General features: G+C 38.8%; 1 protein-coding gene across 2 annotated transcripts; it reads left to right on the top strand.

The window, feature by feature from the left end:
- The first annotated feature begins 228 nt into the window (after positions 1-228).
- Positions 229-12,800, top strand: Gdap1 (ganglioside induced differentiation associated protein 1). 2 transcript variants are annotated; one of them, XM_048358784.1, is made up of 6 exons: positions 229-345; positions 1,016-1,208; positions 7,389-7,562; positions 8,820-8,914; positions 9,852-9,966; positions 11,586-12,800. In XM_048358784.1, the coding sequence occupies exons 1-6, from the start codon at positions 229-231 to the stop codon at positions 11,966-11,968; spliced, it is 1,077 nt and encodes a 358-aa protein (XP_048214741.1). In that variant the 3' UTR covers positions 11,969-12,800. The 2 variants fall into 2 exon arrangements, with proteins under 2 accessions (XP_048214741.1, XP_048214742.1); XM_048358785.1 differs by lacking the exon at positions 7,389-7,562.
- Positions 12,801-20,143: the final 7,343 nt, after the last annotated feature.

Here is a 20,143-nt window from a genome sequence, read left to right as displayed (position 1 = left end):
GCACAGCACCACCACGCCGCCCCGCCCAGTTCTTTGCAGCCTGCCTCCCTCCGCAGCTTTGTCACCGGTGGAACTACACTTCCCAGAGGCCCGTTTGCCCGCCGATCCCGTCTCTCCCTCCGCGGGTGGCGTGGGGTACCACCCCAGGACGCTGGCGGAGTGGTTAGCGGGGACGCGCAGGGCACGCAGGGCGCACAGGTGAGACCTCCCGCGCCCGGGCATCCCGACATGGCGGGCCTGCAGGACGAGCAGAGAGCCGGCACGCCCTTGATGGCGGAAGGCAAGGCTGATGGCGAAGTTAAGCTCATTCTGTATCACTGGACGCATTCCTTCAGCTCTCAAAAGGTAAAGGCCTCGGCCGGAAGTGTGGGCTGGGGAGGTGGGGTGGGATTGGGAGGAGGGTGGGGTCGGATTTCAGCACCAGGACAGCTCCTAGGACTCTTCCAAGGCGACGCCAGGCCTCCTGCGGACTAACCTGGATCCTCCCTCCTTCCAGGGCCAGGGATGCCACCAGATGGGGAGCAGAGATACTCCTCAGTCTGAGATGGAAGGACTGTGACCCCCCTGGCACTGCCACTAGGGATTGCGACCCCCCCCACCCCAAAAAAGAGCACCACTCTCAGCTTTTTGGCCTACTTGCCCACTAGAGACCTGGAAGTTCAAGCACCTTCGTTTGAACACCTGATCTGTGTTCCTTTTGCTCACGTTCGTTCTCTCCGACAGGGCCCAGTGTCCCTGTCCATTAGGCTCTTGTCTAGGCAGTACCCATGATTAGCTCGCAGACACAAAGACAGTAGTGAAAATGGGGGAGGGTGACCGTGTAATGAATGTGCCCAGAATTATCTTCATTACTTCCTTTGTGTTCCTCTTTCAAGGAAGGAGACATACAAATATATCCTACTTATTTGTTACCGTAGGGACAGGAATCATTGAAAAGGATGTTCAAAACATTCATCACCCACCCCATTTGACTGAAAGCTTTCCTGCGCTGAGTAACCCGTGTGAACTCTTCCAGGTTCGCTTGGTAATTGCTGAAAAGGCATTGAAGTGCGAGGAGCATGATGTAAGTCTGCCACTGAGTGAGCACAATGAGCCTTGGTTTATGCGTTTGAACTCAACTGGAGAAGTGCCTGTCCTTATCCACGGGGAAAACATAATTTGTGAGGCTACTCAGATCATTGATTATCTTGAACAGACTTTCCTGGATGGTAATGTTAAGGCTATTTGTCATTTATTGGACTTACTTTCAACATAAATATTCCTGCTCTCTCACTTTCTCTCTCCTCATTCCCAGTTTTTCCTCTGTGTGCCCCCCCTCTCTTTCCTTTTTTAATGGTTTTAAGATGGTGACTTTAGTGCTTTGAAAATCTTTTCCATTTCCATAAGCACACAGGTATAAGTCAGTAACATAAATTTTACATAAGCTATTATAATTCTGCTTAAAAGAATTTTATGTGAAGTACAAATGTTAATGGTGAAACTAACCTCAATTCACTTGCAAAAAGTTCTGAAAGTTTGTGTAGTGATGATTTGTTAGTTTTAAAAATTAAATTCATGACATTGATTCTAAATCTATGCCAAAATTAATTTAATCTAACAGGTCCGAAGGTTTCATTTTAAAAACAGCAACGACATAAAAAGAGAAATAAATCTTAGACAGGGAAGATAGTGTTAGTGTGACTTCTTTGCCCTAGTTACTTTTATATAGTTTGGAGTTTTGAATTTTTCTATGGAATTATAGGGATTAATGTTTATCAGTAACTTATGTGTCAGGCATTTTATAATTTCAGTTCCAGTCAGGCCTTAAAAGAACTCATTTGAAACAAGTATGGTAGACAAGTGTTCCTGTTCTGTATATGCAGAAAGAAAACTAGAGGGTTGTCCAAGGTAACATGACTATTTAATGGTAGCATCTTTGATATCCAAAACCATACACTACATCAACTGTTTTGTATGACAACACCTTTAGGTGAACTGTAGTAGTAGTGAACTGGCCAAGTTCACACAACTTATCACTGATAAACTTTACGGGAGCTCACAAGCCTTCTGGCTTTCACTTGAGTCCTTTTCCAAAAAGGAGGCCACATGAGATCCAGTTACTTTTCTTCTGTCACTATGTGCTAACATTCAGTTGAAGGTTGAAACCAGAATACAACCCCACAAAGGAGGAAGCCAAGGAAGGAAATTACTAGTCCAAAAATTACCTGAAGTTCCTAGAAAGAGAAGAAAGTATATTAGCAACCGCTATTCTTTATGGGAACATGCCACTATTCTTACTCTAAGTGTTAGTGCCCTAGAAGTGTGGATTTTGATTGGAAATATTAACTAAAGCTGGCCTTGGCCTAAACCAAATGGCATATGAAATTAGCCTTCACCACTACTTGTTCTCCCTCAAGTTTACATGTGAGCACTAGACTGAAAATGGCAGCTTATTGATTCAAAATAATTTTTCTCAATCTTGAACTTTTGGAAATGGATAAGTCTGTTAATAATCATCTGTGTTGGGATAAGTGATTTTAATAATATGAACAAAAAGTAATTGTGAAAAAATCATATTCAAAGTGGAAATCATATTTAAGTCATCTGGTGCATTGCTTGGGTGAATTCTGTCTTTGTTGCTCTTCTAGTCTACCTTCTCCTTTTCTCCTTACTCTGTTTTACATTTTAAAAATTTAACAATAATTAATTAAAAAATTCAGCAATAGGGCTGGGAATGTGACTTAGTGGTAGAGTGCTTACCTAGCATGCAGCAAGCCCTGGGTTCAATTCCTCAGCACCACATAAACAGAAAAAAGCCAGAAGTGGCACTGTGGCTCAAGAGGTAGAGTGCTAACCTTGAGCAAAAAGAAGCCAGGGACAGTGCTCAGGCCCTGAGTTCAAGTCCCAGGACTGGCAAAAAAATAAATAAATTCAGCAATATAAAGTAATGTTTTGCAATAGATAATGCTACTGATGATTAGATTTTCTTAGGCTTTCTCTAAAGTACATTCAGTTTATTAAATGTCATATTTAAACAACTGGACTAAATATTTTCTTAAGTTACTGTTGATTGAATTAGAGGACAAGTCATTGTGGCTAAGTGATAGAATGGAAATATAGAAATGGGAAAAAATCAATAAAAATCAATAAAAAATCAATCAAGAATCCTATCTATTAATCTACAGCCACTACCTGTTGAATACCTTGGGTGATTACATTTCTCTATTTGTCTTTTGGGTTAGGTGATTAAGTTTTATTTGTTGTAGAGATAAAACACATCAAACCAGCTCATATTTCATTTTTTCTCAAGGAAGTAATTATCCAATTGGAAAGGAATAAAAAAATTAAGAATAAGGGACCTGTAGTTTATGGTAGATATGAAGATGGCTAGAGAATGTCATATAAATTAAGGGCAGTCAAGTATATAGGTCAAGATAAAGTTTTCCTCAGAGCACTGAAATAAAAAAAAAAGCCAAAAGTATTACCACAATTATAATTCAGATAGTTAATTTTTATCCTTAAGAACCCATGGGCAGCTGGGTGCTGGTGGCTCATGCTTGTTATCCTAGCCATTCAGGCAGCTGAGACCGGAGACTCCAAGTTAGAAGTTAGCCCAAGCAGGAAAGTCCAAGAGACTCTTATCTCCAACCAATCACCAAAATAGCTGTCTCAAGTTGTAGAATGCTATCTTCAAGCAAAAAGCTCAAGGGATAGCACCCAGGCCCTGAGTTCAAGCCCCAAGACTGGCACAAAAAATATAAAATAAAATAAGAAAAAGAACTTGTGGGCAGCCAGGCGCCAGTGGTGCATGCTTGTAATTCAAGCTACTCAGGAGGATGATATCTAAGGATTGTAATTTGAAGCCAACTTGGGCAAGAAAGTTTGTGAAACTCTTACTTCCAACAAACCCCCAAAATGCTGGAAGTGGAGCTGTGGCTTAAGTAGTAGAGCAGTAGTCTTGAGCAGAAAAGCTCAGGGACAGTACTTAGGCCCTCAGTTCAAGTCCCAGATTAGTACACACACAAACACACACACACACACACGCACACACACACACACACACACCCCACCACCACCACCATCAATAACAACAACAACAACAAAACAAAATCAATCAACCAAACTAAAAACAACCTCATGGACTGTATGAGCCAGAGTCATACAAGAGCTAGACAAATGTGATTGTCAAAGAAGGGGAAAGACAAATCCCCCTAAGTCCTTGCTGTCTGAAGTGTGCCTCCTCTCCAGCAGCATTGGCACCACCTGCAAGTGTGTTGCAAATGCAGAACTTTAGACCCCACAACAAAAATAGTGAGAGTCTTTGTTTCAGTAAGGGCTATAAGTGATTTATATGTACATTATACTTTGAAGATATGAAGAATATGCTATAAACTACGATGTTTAAGCATTGCTATAAATTACTATCTTTGAGTCTGGCAGAATTCTAGAATGGATTACCAATTTAATTTTAAAAATCCTTTCCAACTGGAGAAATAATCTTAAGTGAAAGAAGAAAGAATGAAATATAATAAGAAGACTTGGTTGAATTTGTCTTTGCAACTCATAAAATTTGCCAAGGGTTTTGTGTATATATATATATGTATATATATATACATTCATTAGAAAGAAACACAATATTTTTATTGTTGAAGAATGCTATATACATGGGTGTATGAGTATAAATATATACAAATCTGTCTGTTTATGTATCAGCCATAGATCTAGGTATAGTGTATCTTGACTTAAGTAGAACATTTGAGATTGTTTTACCTGATACCTTTGTGAAATAAAGGAGCAAATATGGCTAGAAAATAGTAATGTGTATTGGAGATGAATGCATTACCATAATAAAGAATATTTATTTATAGATTTCTTATTGCGCCTGTAGCCATAGTCTGTCTTTTACATGTAATAATTTTAGCATACTCCAATGTGGGAATTTTGTGTTACAGATTCAGCTAGATTAAGAACAGCGAGGGACCTGACAGAAAGTTACCAATAATAAATGAAAGCTTGTGTGATCTAAAGTTGTTTTACAAGCATCAGTTCTATTCAGGAGTAGTTCTAGACCTCTGCATTCTAAGCTAGTCAGAACTTTTAGCATTTTGTCTGGCAATGGATGGAATTTTAAGGAATGTTGCCAATTTAGAATGATAGTGGATGGGTTTAAGGATATGAAATGTTGCTCACAGTTATGGTCCTTCCTTCCTTCCTTCCTTCCTTCCTTCCTTCCTTCCTTCCTTCCTTCCTTCCTTCCTTCCTTCCTTCCTTCCTTCCTTCCTTCCTTCCTTTCCTTTCCACCTTCTTCTTTCTTTTTCTCCCTCCTTCTCTTCTTCTCTCCCTCCCTCCTTTCCTTTCTTTTCTCTCTCTGTCTCTGTCTCTGTCCCCCCCACCCCCCTCTCTCATGCAGGTACTGGGGCTTGAATTCAGGTCTTTGAGCTCTCAGTCAAGGCTGGCATTCTATCATTTGAACCACACTTCCACTTTTGACTTTTGGATGATTAATTGGAACTAAGAGTTTCTTGGCTTTTTCTGCCTAGGCTGGCTTCGAGCCATGATCCTCAGATCTCAGCCTCTTGAGTAGCTAGCATGACAAGTATGAACTATAGGTGCCCAGCTATGATAGTATTTTCTAGTCTAAAATTATTTTGATCATTATTTTAATATACTTTCCTTTGCAATTTTTTATGCTTTTAAGGAGATTATTATTTTGAGAGGAGGTCAGTGGCACACACAGGGTAAGCATTTAGAATTTCAGAGCTTCAGGTCTGTTCTCATGGAAATGATTACTGTGAATTGCTTGGGGCCTTGGTGGTAGTGTAGTATTGAGGCCCTACAAAGTCTGTCTAAGCTGCCAGTTAAGACCTGTGATGGAAAGAGGCTGGGTTTGACCTGTTTAGATTTCATGTGGGTCTGAAATGAAATGTGCTTGGCAGAGGAGCAGTGTTGCTGATGCTTGTTCTGACAGTGTTCAGCCTTGGACTCTCCAGCAGAGAATGAGACATATGCCTACTAGTTTGAGGAGTTAATTCATTTTCTTCTTTCTTTGAGAGTCAGAAATAGCCTGCTGGCTTACAAATCTTGTTCTTGGTCTGGCCTGAGAAGATCTTGCATAAATGCTCTGCAAATGGCATCCAATTCTCAGTTGTCAATGTTTACGAATAAGTCTGGGGTGCCCCAAAGGATTCTGAATTATATAAATCACTTCAGCTAAGGAATAAATGAATAAAGAATGTTAAGTTTGTTCCTTTAAAAAAAATAAGGCAGTTGGCACTTTTCAGGAATGGTTTCAGGGCCAGAGTGGGGAATGATTTGGAGAGGATATAACCTTAACCTCTGGGTCTTGTTTTTCACTCATTCTTTTGAACAGTTTCTGAAATGTAAATCCTTGAAGATGTTTTGGGGGTGCAAGAAAACAGAGCATTACATTAGGAGTCAGGTGACTTAGTTCTGGTGCTGCCTCTAATTAGCTGTGGGATCTTGGGAGAATCTTTTAGCCTCCATATTGTCATATGTCATTAAGTACTACAGAGCTTCTCCAGCTCATGTATTCTGTAACTGGAAATTTGGAGATTAATTCTGAGCTATTGAACACCTACTATATATCAATCATTGTATTAAGCCAAGTACAATGTAGAGCCCTTTGCCTATGAGGAATTTACAGTCTTGATTTTATCTAATAAGTGAGTTACTTAGCTAAAACTTATTTTCTGGAGATAAATTATTAGAAATACCTAGAGAAAATAAAACTGTAGTATTTTGGCTTTGAACCCTGATCCTCAGATATCATCAACTTGAGGGGGAAAATAAAACCTGTAGTATTTGAGCAGAGGCATTCCATAGTCTATATAAATTGTGTTTTCATATGAGGTAAGGTTATCCTCCATGTTGGAAGGCACATAGAAAAGAGTCATCCCTGATTGTCTCCCCATAATGAGTATCCACTTAACCTTTATTGAAAGCACAAAATAAGTAACCATTGCTCCTTGTCCTGAACATGTATGTGAGGAAACAAAGATGCAGCTGTTTGCAAGGTCATAGGGGTGAAAGCAGGGTAGGTACAGTGTATTATCACATAGGGAGGAGGCACACCTGAGACTTCAAGTGTTGGCAGTGTAGGAGGTCAGGGTGTGTATAAGGAGGAAATGAGATAAAGAACTGGACATCGAGGGTTGAACAGAATTTCTAAGTGAAGTGAGAAGCTGTTGGTGGGATCATGATTTATGCTCTAGTCTGGTGCGTCAGGCCACATTCCGAATGGTGGTCAGTGTCTAGGTTGGTCAAGCAGGTATGTTTTAAATATACCGATAGAATGGTTAATGGTGAGTGCTTAGGGTTTTTCCTCTGGCATGTTAACATCTCAGTTGTAACTTTTTATCCAATGTTTGTGTTTGTGTTTGTTATTTTAGAAAGAACACCCAGGTTAATGCCTGATAAAGAAAGCATGTATTACCCACGAGTGCAGCATTACCGGGAGCTGCTTGACTCTTTGCCCATGGATGCCTATACACATGGCTGCATTTTACATCCTGAGCTGACAGTGGATTCCATGATCCCAGCTTATGCAACCACAAGGATTCGCAGTATGTAAACATGTTGAAGGTGGCAGTTCTATCTGAGGCACCTTTCAATTCATTCTTGAAAACTAACATGTTTGTTTCTTTTTTCTTTCTTCCTCTTTCTTTCTTTCTCTCTCTCTTTCTTTCTCTCTTTCTCTCTTCTCTTTCTCGCTTTCTCTTTCTCTCTCTTGTTCTCTCGTTCTCTTTCTCCCTCTTTCTCTCTCTCTCTCTTTCTCTGTTTCTCTTTCTCTCTTTCTCTCTCTCTTTCTCTCTTTCTTTCTTTCTTTCTTTTCTTTCTTTCTTTCTTTCTTTCTTTCTTTCTTTCTTTCTTTCTTTCTTTCTTTCTTTCTTTCTTTCTTTCTTTCTTTCTTTCTTTCTTTCTTTCTTTCTTTCTTTCTTTTCTTTCTTTCTTTCTTTGTGCTGGGGCTTGAACTCAGAGCCTGGGCACTGTCCTTGAGCTTCTTTTGCTCAAGCTAGCATTCTACCACTTGAGCCATATCACTACTTCTGGCTTTTTCTGTTTATGTGGTACTAAGAATTTGAACTCGGGGCTTCATACATGCACTCTACCACTAAGCCACATTCCCAGCCCGAGAACTAGCATATTTCAAGATCATTGAGAGAAGACAGGGAATTGAGTTATGGAGTTCTCTCCATGGGTGTATGTGTTGGCAGTCAGATGAATCTGCACTTCAGTCATTCAGTAGGACATCAGTTTAATTTATCAGCTCTTGCATTGGAGGACAAAGTGTAGAGAAAATGAGAAGGGTGGTCTGTGGCAGAGAACATGATCTGCTCTCATGACAGAGAGCCAGAAAAATTAGAATCTGCTTGGGATTATGGACAACTGAGTTCACTTTTCTGGTCCTTAATTGTTGTTTCCTTTTATGAGGGAGATGGATGAGGGGGTGTTTAGCCATCACCTCTGCATTAGTGAAGAAGATTTATTGAGAATGAGTAGAGACACCTGGCGTTTCCCCTCCTTCTCAAGATGACAATATGCTAGGGTCAACACCTGAGAAATGCAGCAGAAGGAGGTGTCTTTGTAGTGCAGGTGTGTGGGGCTGTGAAGTCTAGAGAAGGTGACAGTGGTTAGACTCTGGGGTGTTTGAGTAGATACACCCAATCTCAAGATGCATTGATCAAGATGCAACTGCTCAAGATGCATTTTATTCATAAACTTCCCTGTTATACCACAAAGCCTTTGTACAACTAAGGATAAAAAATAAAAATAAAAAGGGACAGAGTACTATCCCATTTCAAATATGTTTTTATTATCAGGTCAAATTGGTAATACAGAGTCTGAACTGAAGAAACTTGCTGAAGAAAACCCTGATTTACAAGAGGCATACATTGCCAAACAGAAACGGCTTAAAGTAAGTGACCAGGGTGTCCTCAACTGACATCCACTATTATTAAATGCGATTAAATGCTGTTTTTGTAAAACAAGAATGTGTTTATAGGAAATCTTCTATTAAATGTTGCATTTCACCAGCGCATATTACCTTCGGCTTATGATACTCTGTTTTTAGAAAGAATTTCCTTTATTATATTTGGTAGCCAAACCTAGTGATGATTGCCTGAGAAGTAGATTGAGTGTGATAGTTGCCATGGAAAGTGATAAAATGCAAGAGGGAATCAATGAAATGTTTTAAGAATCTGTCATATTAGCTAGTCCATCATTGTAAAGCCTCATTTGGCCTGTGTCCCTTATGTATTATTCTGACTTGATCTTTTTAATATGGAGCAATGGTTATAGTTTGCCTTTGGCTTTTGTTGACTTCTTTCTTCATAGCCAGATAACACACAAGAGCTTCTCCCATATCACAGGGAGCTAACAGAAACACTCCAACCTTCTTTCCATTTCCATCTCCTTTTACCTCTTCTTAGCTAAGTGAACGCCTCAGAAGAAATGCCTGCATACAGCCATTTTCCCCACTCTCAACTCTCTTCCTTCCAACCTCTATCTTGCTCCCTACTTTTAAGTTATTTACTAAATTAATGCTACTCAAATACCTTTCACAAAAGGAGCTATTTCATGTCCCTCATGTTCTTTGCCCTTCTTGGTCATTTGCTTTTCTGGGAGTTGCTGCCGAGCATTGGGTCTGCTACTGGGATGTTTTTACAGCTGGATATTTCCCCTTATCTTGCTCTGAGTTTACCAAGTTATTCTGTTTGTTTCAATGTTCTCAAATTAGGAAGCTCCAATTGTAGAAGAATTTGTATGTTTTGTGCTAAGTAGATTGTTGTAATAGGGATAAGTATATATTTAGCTTTTTTCTTCTTTTTTTTCTTTTTGGTGTGGTTAATTAGTCGAAGCTCCTGGATCACGACAATGTCAAATATTTGAAGAAAATTCTAGATGAGTTGGAGAAGGTCTTGGATCAGGTTGAAACTGAGTTGCAAAGAAGAAATGAGGAAACTCCAGGTAGATTCTTATTCTGAATCCTTGCTGATTTCAACAATAGAAGTGTTCAGAACATTCTTAGATCTCACCAAACATGCTCTGTAATTTTTTTTAAAATTGTTGTTTTTATTCATGGATGGTTCTAATTATGATAGCAATGGTGCTACTGAACTCAGGACAACTCAGATGTTGAGTTGTCACTCAGTTTGCATCTTTGTAAAATATAACATTTTTTTTTAACTGCACCATTTAAATGATGACTGGGACATACCTACCTAACCTGTGTTACAAATGTGCAATCATAGTAGTTTGGCTGAATAACCTGAGTATTTTCTCGACTGCTTTCCTTAGTTTTCCTAACAAAGACAAGCTGCAGTATACAATGGCGACCTGCATGTGTTATGTAGGTTGGCTGGTGAGCGTTGGTATATTGCACTTGTAGCCTTCAGGATAAAGCCAGGTGTTTACACTGGACCATTTGTTCTCTGGTAACAGAGCTGAAGATCCTGTTACACATGCTTCGCAGTAGGAACTTCCTTCTGCTTTAAGTAGGTATAACCAGCCCTCAGTTTCCATGAGCAATGGGTTTCAGGAGCCCCTGAGGATACCAACAACCATGGATGCTCAAGTCCTTTATGTAAATAGTGTATAGTATTTCCATGGAACCCATATATGTCCTCCTGTTTCTTGAACTTATCTCTAGATGACTTATGTGTAAAATAGGTGCTATACAATAGTTGTTACACTGTACTGGCAAGAAATAATCTTTGCATGCTCAGCAGAAATGCTTTTTCCCCCCCTAATATTTTTGCTCCATGGATACAGGACGTGTGCGGGTGGGGGTGGGCTTACTATAACTGTGACATAGCCACTGAGGGACGTTTCAGGCTTAATTTCATGCATTTGCCTAAGGCTTATCTGTTACTTACCTAAATTAACAGGTATTACTTACTGATCTGTTAACTCCTTTGCCTACAAGAGGCTTTCCTCTTCTGAATCCTTCACACAATGATAGAAAGGATTTGAGGCCAAGTGATGTTGATTTCATATGAGGGCTTATGTGATTGACAAGTGTTCCTTAGCCCAGAACACATTTGCTTGGACTTGGGTTGTGTGTGTCTGTGTATGTGTGTGTGTGGTTATTGGAGCTTGAAGTCAGAGCCTGGTCACTGTCTCTTAGCTTTTTTTGCTCTGGTGCCACATGAGCCACAGCTCCAGTTTTGGCTTTTTGATGGTTAATTGGAGTCTCACAGACTTCCTCGTCTGGGCTGGCTTTGAACTGTGATCATCAGATCTCAGCATCCTGAGTAGCTAGGGTTACAGGCAAGAACCACTAGCACCTGGCCCTGGACTTTGGTTTTTATATTTTATTTATTTTTATTGTAAAGGTGATGTACAGAGGGGTTACATTTCTATAGGGCAGGTAATAAGTACTGTACATTTCTTTTTTGAACAGTGTCATGGACTTTTTCTTTTAAAGCATAAAGTTACTCAGCAAGTGTGTATAATAAGTGTTAAGAGCATGGACTTCATCTTTCCCTCCAATCACACTTGCTCTTTAGTCTGAGACTACAGATCCCAGTTGGAGTCTGTCTTTGTAGTCCTTGCCCCTAATTCTCTGTGTCCTTTTCTCCGATTAGAAGAGGGCAGGCAGCCTTGGCTCTGTGGAGAATCGTTCACACTGGCAGATGTCTCACTTGCTGTCACACTGCATCGACTGAAGTTCCTTGGGTTTGCGAGGAGAAATTGGGGAAATGGAAAACGACCGAACTTGGAAACCTATTATGAGCGTGTCTTGAAGAGAAAAACGTTTAACAAGGTTCTAGGACATGTCAACAATATATTAATCTCAGCAGTGCTGCCAACAGCATTCCGGGTGGCCAAAAAAAGGGCCCCAAAAGTTCTTGGCACCACCCTTGTGGTTGGTTTGCTTGCGGGAATGGGATATCTTGCTTTTGTGCTGTTCAGAAAGAGACTGGGCAGCATGCTTTTAGCACTTAGACCTAGACGACATTATTTCTAGGCTTGCTGGCATTTGGCGGTGGCAGCCCATCCAGTCATGTAGCTTCACTGTGTCTACTCCTCCTGACCTCATGAAGAATGATCCTGGGCAATAAGTGGAAAGCATAATTTACTTTACTCTCTGGATAGTTTATGTGAGAAGAGGAGATTATGAAATGGTTTTGTGGGCTGGTCAGATAACTTATTTATAAGCCTGAACTAATCCATCCTTAAAACGTGTAAACTCAAGAAATGTCAATACTGACAGGTAGAGAATAGACCTTTAGCCCAAATGTTGGTTAAGGTTAGTTAACTTATTATTTTTTTGACAGAGGCCCATTATGATTAGGCAGTAGTAATGTGACTGCCTAGAGCTCCTCACCTGAGACTCCCTGGAAGTACTGAGGGCGAGTAGGGATAGTGTTTTCCCTGGGAGCCCAGAAGTCATCTTTGTGGTGTTTGGGTAGCAACAGGACATAGCACTGCTTCGTTTTACCACTCCCAGTGGATCGGAAAGTTGCTGAGGGCAGGCTTCTCACACACAGCATTGTATTTGACCTTAAGTACTTGTGAATCTCACTCACTGATTTAGTAAGATTACATGATTACACACTTGAGCATGAGATGCCCATTGGAACATGTCTGTCTGGCATTTATGTGTATATCTTATGTGACATTAAGATTGTCCCTCACAGTCCCCAATTTGATGGCACCCGTGAGCTATTATTCCTGTGGACCGCCATGTTCAGTCTGGGGACCTTGGCTTCTGCAGCCTTCTTAGGCACAAAAATGACATGTGGAGGAATGTCCTAGGTGATTAGCTGGGCTGGTGTATGTTTTGATTTTATTTTTTATTTGGGGAGACTGGTGCATTCACACACACACACACACACACACACACACACACACACACATACACACACACACACACACACACACTGTTGTGCAGGCCTTGTGCCTATTTATCATCCACAAAAGCCTTAAGTCAAAGAGGAACAGAAAGCTTTAACCTTAGTCCTGAGCCATTAATTTGGGGTTGATGGTGGATGAAACACTTGTAGTTAATGATGTCCATTTGCAATCATCCATGTATGTGCAGATGTTTTGGGAGGAGTGCCACATGCTGTCAGGTAGAGTTAGTCTTAGTGTTTCCTAGGAGTAGCCATGGGACCACAATGTATGATCTGTTCTCAGGAAAATGCCTTGTGTTAAGAGGGAGGCAGTTTCTCTGGAGCTAGCTGTCAAGGCACTGAGTGCTAGCACAGAAATGATGAGCTGAGATGCTGGGTATAACCTAAGGTGGCCTAGACTCTTACATATGGGCTGTGCTGATAGACAAAGAATGTACTGACTGTTTGTGAAAAGAAAACATCTTTAAGTAGTTGTGCAAAGGAGTTGCATTTTAACAAAGCGGGTTTATGAATACACTGCATCTTGACCAATGCCACCTTTTCAATATTCTCACCCAAACCTCCCAAACCACCCCCCCCCACTTTTCTTAATTTTGCAGGATACACATTGAATTCTTGACCACATTCCCCCATCCTTCTTTCCTTCTTTCATCTACTACTTTCCCCTTGTCCTCACCCCACCCCTTTCAAGTACCTGTTTCCTGGTGTTTATTTTATTGAATTTTGATTTTGCTTTTAAAATGAATTAAACTATTTGCGTTCTCCCTTAAATCTACTGCATTTCAGTTAATAGGTTTGCATGCAACCCAAAATATTATATAGTTATTACTAGAAATAGTTACACCTAGGAAACATGATCTTTTTAATGGTAAAACAATTCTATAAGAACATCTTGATTCTGTCATTCCATCTCATAACCTAGTTGTATTAGAAAATCTTGATGAGCTTGTGTGCTAAAATTTAGTAATACCCCAAGAACTGATGCCAACAATAGTGAATATACTTTCATATTTTTATCATGTCTGAATTTTAACATCAGTGTATCATTAAACCTAGTGTCTGACCTGCTTCTTGCTGGGATATTTCACATCCATGAATTCTGAAAAGATCCACAAAATTGATCACTCAGTAGTTTTATGGTGTTTCAGAATTTCTTATGTTGCTCTTTAAAGATAAGAACTGAAGAGAGATGCGCAGACACAAAATTTGGATTTTTAAATAAAAATCTACAAAGTATATTTACCAGTGACAAGAATACCGATTGGCTTTTCTTTCAGTATGTATTACTGAAGTCACAGAGAAATATCTGTGCTATTCTTGTGCAGTTTCATTGGAGATAGACTTGTGTCAACCTAAAAAATTTCATAACTTGTATTTATTGCTCCTTAAAATGTGTGTCACTCTAGGGACATAATAACCACTAGATGTCGCTGCTCACCCAGAGGTCTGAGATTTGGTGTCAGGTTTGGCAAGCCTGAAATGTTTCAAGTAAAGGAAAACATGAATGACCTTAGCTTCTGTATCAAGGGCATCTGCATAGAGGTTATCCATGTGTGAAAAAGCCTGAGGGAAATGTGATATTGATTGCTAATGTGTTCTAATTGGTAATTGCACCCTTGATGTCAAGAGCTGAACAAACACCAGTAGGTAAATAACCACTTTTATGTATTTTCTTTTTTGCAATTATTAGTGACTGTCAATGTACTACTCATTTTTACAAAGTTTGTATAAATATAACAGTTAGAATATGCCTGAAGAACTAATATTAGCCATGCTGGCTATGTATGTTTTAACTTATACTTTATTTTTACTGTGATATATGCCCTTTGAATCTCAAATAATTATAAATCATCTGCTTGGTGTTTAGTAATTATTGCTATTGATACTGAGTTGTAGATTTTTGGTGTTACTGAATATCACAGGGAGATCAAGATGCTATTCTGTCTGTAAGATCAATAAAAGTTATTGAAAAATGAATAATGAACCATAAGACAGAGTACTGATTTTGTCCCATTTTTTGAAAGATGCACATATGTTATTTAAAACCAAAGTATCTTGTGGTAATCAGAAAGGATAAAATAAGCAGAACTTTGGAACTGAAGAAACACAGTTATAGCACGTGTATTTTACTTGTATTTAAGTTACTGACTTAGCTCATTTAAATATGCACCATTTTATGATTAAAATGAATGACAGCCTAAAGAATAACATTGATCCTGGCTACGAATGGAGGTCTTCTGCAGACAGTAAGTGAGAACATGTACATAAACACTAGGAATAGCATCTGTGCAATCATTTTATTACATGTTTATATAACATTTCATATGTTACTCTTTCTGTTGCTTCAACTCCACTGTGTCTTGTGCTCTTGTTTGGCTTTTTCCCTCAAGGCTGCTGTTCTCACTTGAACCTGATCTCCTCCTCTGGCTTTTTGTTGGTTAATTGAAGAGAAGAGTTTTTTGGACTTTTCTGTCCTGGTCTGGCTTTGAACCTAGATCCTCAGATCTCAGCCTCCTGAGTAGCTAGGATTATGGGTGGGAGCCACCTGTGACTAGCCATATATGATTCCTCTCCTCTCCTCTTATCTCCTCTTTCTCTTCCTCCTCCTCCTCTCTCTCCTTTTGTCTCCCTCCCTTCCTTCTTTTCTTCTTTATTCTTTCTTTCATAGTACTAGAGTTTGAATATGGCCTTGCACTTGATAGGAAATCATTCTACCCCTTGAGTCATGCCCTCAGACTGCCTTTGTTTTTGTAACTTTTCAAATAGACCTAGGATTTTTGCACTGGCTGATCTCGACTGCAAGCCTCCTATTTATATTCTGCATAGCTAGGATGACAGGTGCATGCCACTATGCCCTGCTTTTTATTGGTTTAGATAGGGTCTTGCAAGCATTTCCCTAGGCTGTCCTTGAACTTTGAACCTCTCCACCTCCTACTCCCCAGAAAGTAGCATTACAGATAGGAGCTACCACACTTAGCTTGTTTTTGCTTTTGCTTTTCAGGCAGGGTTGTGCTATGTTGCCAAGGCTGGCCACATAATCCTTGTGCCTCAGTCTCCTGAAAGCTGGGATTACAGTCATGCAGAACCATGTCTGGCTCATTTATATTTTGACACAGCTAGCATCCTTTTATAAATATGCTATTTGTGTTTGCAGCTTTTGTAATACTAACCATCATTCTAATTACCAAAGAAGCAGTATGTTATTTTTGTTTTACCCTGAACTATGCAAAGTAAATGGAAGTCTAATTGACCTAGACTCCCCTGTGTTTTCAAACAAAACAGACAAGAATACTTAATGCCTGTGGAAAATCAAATGAATATATAACTTTAGTTTCTTAGGGGAAAGAAGTTCCCACTGTGGTAAAGACATAAAGGTCAAATTAATACAATAAATAAATCATTATTTAGACACAACCTTAAATGTAATGTCAAGTATTTTCTTATCTCAACTTCGATTGGAATGCTTTATTTTTCTCACACTTCAAAATGTTATGTTTCACTAGATAGTAAAGGAGATTTCAAGCTAAGAGAGGAAATGTAATTTCTAGTGTGAGGATGATGGTTTGGTTTTAATCATTCATAACATTATGAAAATGAAGGGAGAGGGAGAAAACTGATTCTATGGACAAGAAAGCAGTGCACTGATGAAAGCTATATCCTTTATTCCTTACAAATGGGCCGACGTTTGGACTTTTTTCTCAGGAGCAAGAAAGGACTGGGAGATAGAAGAGAAAGTAATGAGGTAAGGCAGGCTTCCAGGTACAGAACAACAAAGCCACAAAGAGATTTGGACAAAGCACACCTATGATGGGCCTTGATGAACTCTTTAATTTCAACAGGATGGCGCATCTCATCCAGGTATCTTTCATAAAGCTCTTTGGTGAGAGTTACACATATCCTTCTGCTTTTTTACTTTCTTCATTACTTATACATTGGATCCCTGATACACACACACACACACACACACACACACACACACACACACACGCTGCTATTGAGCTGCCTTCATGCAAGAAAACAATAGTAAGGGTGAAAATATACAGAAGTTAGAGAAAGAGAATACAAAGTGTTGAGTTTCCATGCCAACAGCAGTACCCACATCTATATACAACTTTTGTTTCTTGATTATGATTTTTAAGGTGTATGTCCAGCACCTATACATAATTCTTTTTGCATCTATAGATTAAACTATGCTTTGAGTTTAGTTCTCCGATAGTCAATGTAATTACTTCCAAATCATTAAATACACAGCATAACAAAAGGATATATTTTCAGAGATTCTACATTTATTAAGTTCAGTGCATAAAAGTTTGCATTAAGAAAATAATATTGAACAAGGAGTTTTCAGTACTAATTGCTAAAGCCCAACTGGTGACAGGATGAAAAAGGCCATGCACATTCTTCTCATTATTCCATCCATTCTCTTGCAATATGGTGTTGGAAACCTTGCCTTCAAGAAATGGCAACTGTAGAGTACATAGTATAGCCATAGGAGGCTTCCCAGAGAGCAATTGCTGGAGCAGTTAGATATCCAGTAGTGCTGGAATCATTGGGGGTGCACTCAGACAGAATGGAGTGCCTGGACACCTTGTCATTCTCCAGGCAGAAGAATGCCAAATGCCACTTGTAGAGAAATCCTCTGTAGCTGAAGACCATTGCAGAATCACAACAAACCTTAAAATGAAGCCTTGCCCAGCTCTGCAGAGAAGACCTATTTAGAAGCCCATTCCTGAAATGTAAGAGGTGAGTGGGAAGCATCTTGGAGCAGAGAAATAAAAACGACTAAAGAGACCAGAAGGAGCTGATGCAGTGGCTCTATGATGCCAGCATTTGGGAGGAAGAGGTAAAAGGGTAGCAAGTGTCATTCACTGGACACTAAGTTGAAAATGAATTATACAACTTGTAAGTAGGGATGGGAGGGAAAAACAGGGAGAGAGTGAGGGAAGCGGGTGACATTGTCCAAAAAGAAAATTACTCTTTAACTGACTCAGGTAACTGTGATTCCTCTGTACATTATAATAACAATAAAAAGTTAACTAAAAAAGCATGGGTTGGGAGTGTGGCTTAGTGGTAGAGTGCTTGCCTAGCATACATGAAGCCCTGGGTTTGATTCCTCAGCACCACATAAACAGAAAAAGCCAGAAGTGGTGCTGTGGCCCAAGTGGTAGGTTAGCCTTGAGCAAAAAGAACCCGGGGGCAGTGCTCAGGCCATGAGTTCAAGCCCCAGGACTGGCAAAATTTTTTTTTAAAAAAAGAAATCAATAGAAGACAGAGGAATAAAATGCCATTGAAAAAGGTTGCAGAACCATGAAGCAGGACACATGGAAAACACATAGCAGATTACCAGAAAACATTATACCAACTAATTTCATGTGAATGAAATGCAAATAAAATTGAATAGAAAATGCCTTAATTGTAGGTCAAAGAGCAAAAGATTAAATCAAAATAGAAAACAAAGTATATTCTGTCTAAGAAATTCCCTCTAAAGTTAAAAATTTGTATTACTTGAACATAAAAGTAGGGAAAGTAACATGCTAGGCACATGGCACTAGAAAGCTTGGGTGGCTATGTTAATTTTAGAAAAAGTACGTTTTAACACTGAGATAAAGTGGAACACTTACCAATTGCAAAAGGAGCAAGTCATTAGGATGACTAGCAATCATAAATGTATATTCATATGATAGCAAAACATTAAAATTTATGTTATCAGAACTGATAACTGATGGAAAATGTAGCTGCAGATCTTAGCACCAATTTCTCAGTAACAGAACAAGTAGACAAAGTTCAGTTTGGATACAGAATATGTGAGAATACTAACAACTAGCTTGAACTAATGAACATCTATAAATCATTATACAGTCTTTTCTAGTACATAGAATTATCATCATGGTAGACATACTAAACCATAAAACAAATTGCAGCATACGTCCAAAGATTTTTTAATATAAAAGACTATACTATATAGCCAAAGCAGAGTACAGTTAAAAATCATGAATGAAAACACTGAAAAATATTTCCAGATACTTGGAGGTTCAGTAATACATGTCTAGCACAGAGTTAAAAGAAGAAATTATGAGGAAATAAAATATTTATTTGAGTTATAATGAAAACACAGCATTTCAAATTTATAGGATATGGCAAAGCAGTACCTAGAGGAAAATATACACCTTTAAATGCTTGTATAAGAAAGAAAGGAAGGCTTACAACTTAAAATAGACAATATACTTCTGGGGTACAATATGATAATTTGATGCATAAATTCAGTATGTAATGACATTTTTAATGAACGATTCCACTTTAAGAGATGCAGCTACTCTTTAAGCTACTCTTAAATCCCAAGAGAATGTAAGGAAGAGATAAATTCGTGTAGAAATCCACAATTCAGAAAGAAAAACTAGCAAAGCTCAAAATATGTTCTTTAAAAGTTAATTAAAACCAGTAGCCCTAACAGCACAAATAAAGACATAGAGAAATATAGGCTACCAAGATCACAAATAAAGGAAGGAATATTATTTTCTAATGTACAAAAAAGTTAAAATGTGCAAATTTATTTTTGAAAACCACAAGGTTTCAAAAATAATTCATAAAATGAGAAATTGGGATAGTCAAATTCTCTTAAAGAAATGGAAACTGTAATAAAGCTTTATAAAGAAAACAAAAAAACAAACCTCAGAAAATGTAAGGCTCAGATGCTTTCTTTCAATAATTCCTATCAGAGTGAACTAAAAAATAATATAGTAAACTTGTTCAGGACTGGGGCTGGGCATAGACTTGTGATAAAGCACAGGCTTAGTATGCATGAGGCCTTGGAACAAAACAAAACAAAAAGAAAGAACATAAAAGAAGGAAGTGCTTCCAAAATGATTTTCTGAGACCAGTGTAACTCTGATCACAAAATCTAAAAAAGGTTTACAAGAAAACAAAACAGAGACCAACGATCTCTCAGAAGTACAGCTTTGAATATGGAAAATTTAAAGTACTGATGTATTAAACGAATATACCATACGTTATGATTGAACACATTTTTTGAAGGAATATGAGCTTGATTGTACATCTTAAAGTCACATAATTAGTCACACTGAATAGAGATTGAACACATGTAACTCTCTCTGTAAATGCAGAAATTTATTTATTTATTTATTTATTTATTTGTTTGTTTGTTTGTTTCTGTTGGTTGTGGTGCTTAAACTCAAGGCGTGGGTCCTGGACCTCTATATGCTCAAGGCTAGCACCCTAACACTTGAGCCACAGCACCACTTGCGGTTTTTGAGTGGTTAATTGGAGAT

This window comes from Perognathus longimembris, chromosome 12, assembly GCF_023159225.1.
Source record: "Perognathus longimembris pacificus isolate PPM17 chromosome 12, ASM2315922v1, whole genome shotgun sequence".
Taxonomy (NCBI): domain Eukaryota; kingdom Metazoa; phylum Chordata; class Mammalia; order Rodentia; family Heteromyidae; genus Perognathus; species Perognathus longimembris.
The sequence above is the reverse complement of the archived record's forward strand: the minus strand, read 5'-3'. Positions and strand labels throughout refer to the sequence as shown.

Excerpts from the sequence above, each read along its gene's own strand:
- Gdap1 (XM_048358784.1), top strand. The coding sequence starts at position 229 with ATGGCGGGCCTGCAGGACGAGCAGAGAGCCGGCACGCCCTTGATGGCG. Across the intron at positions 7,563-8,819 it reads TGCAACCACAAGGATTCGCA|GTCAAATTGGTAATACAGAG; the intron begins GTATGTAAACAT and ends TTTTATTATCAG. Across the intron at positions 8,915-9,851 it reads CCAAACAGAAACGGCTTAAA|TCGAAGCTCCTGGATCACGA; the intron begins GTAAGTGACCAG and ends GTGGTTAATTAG.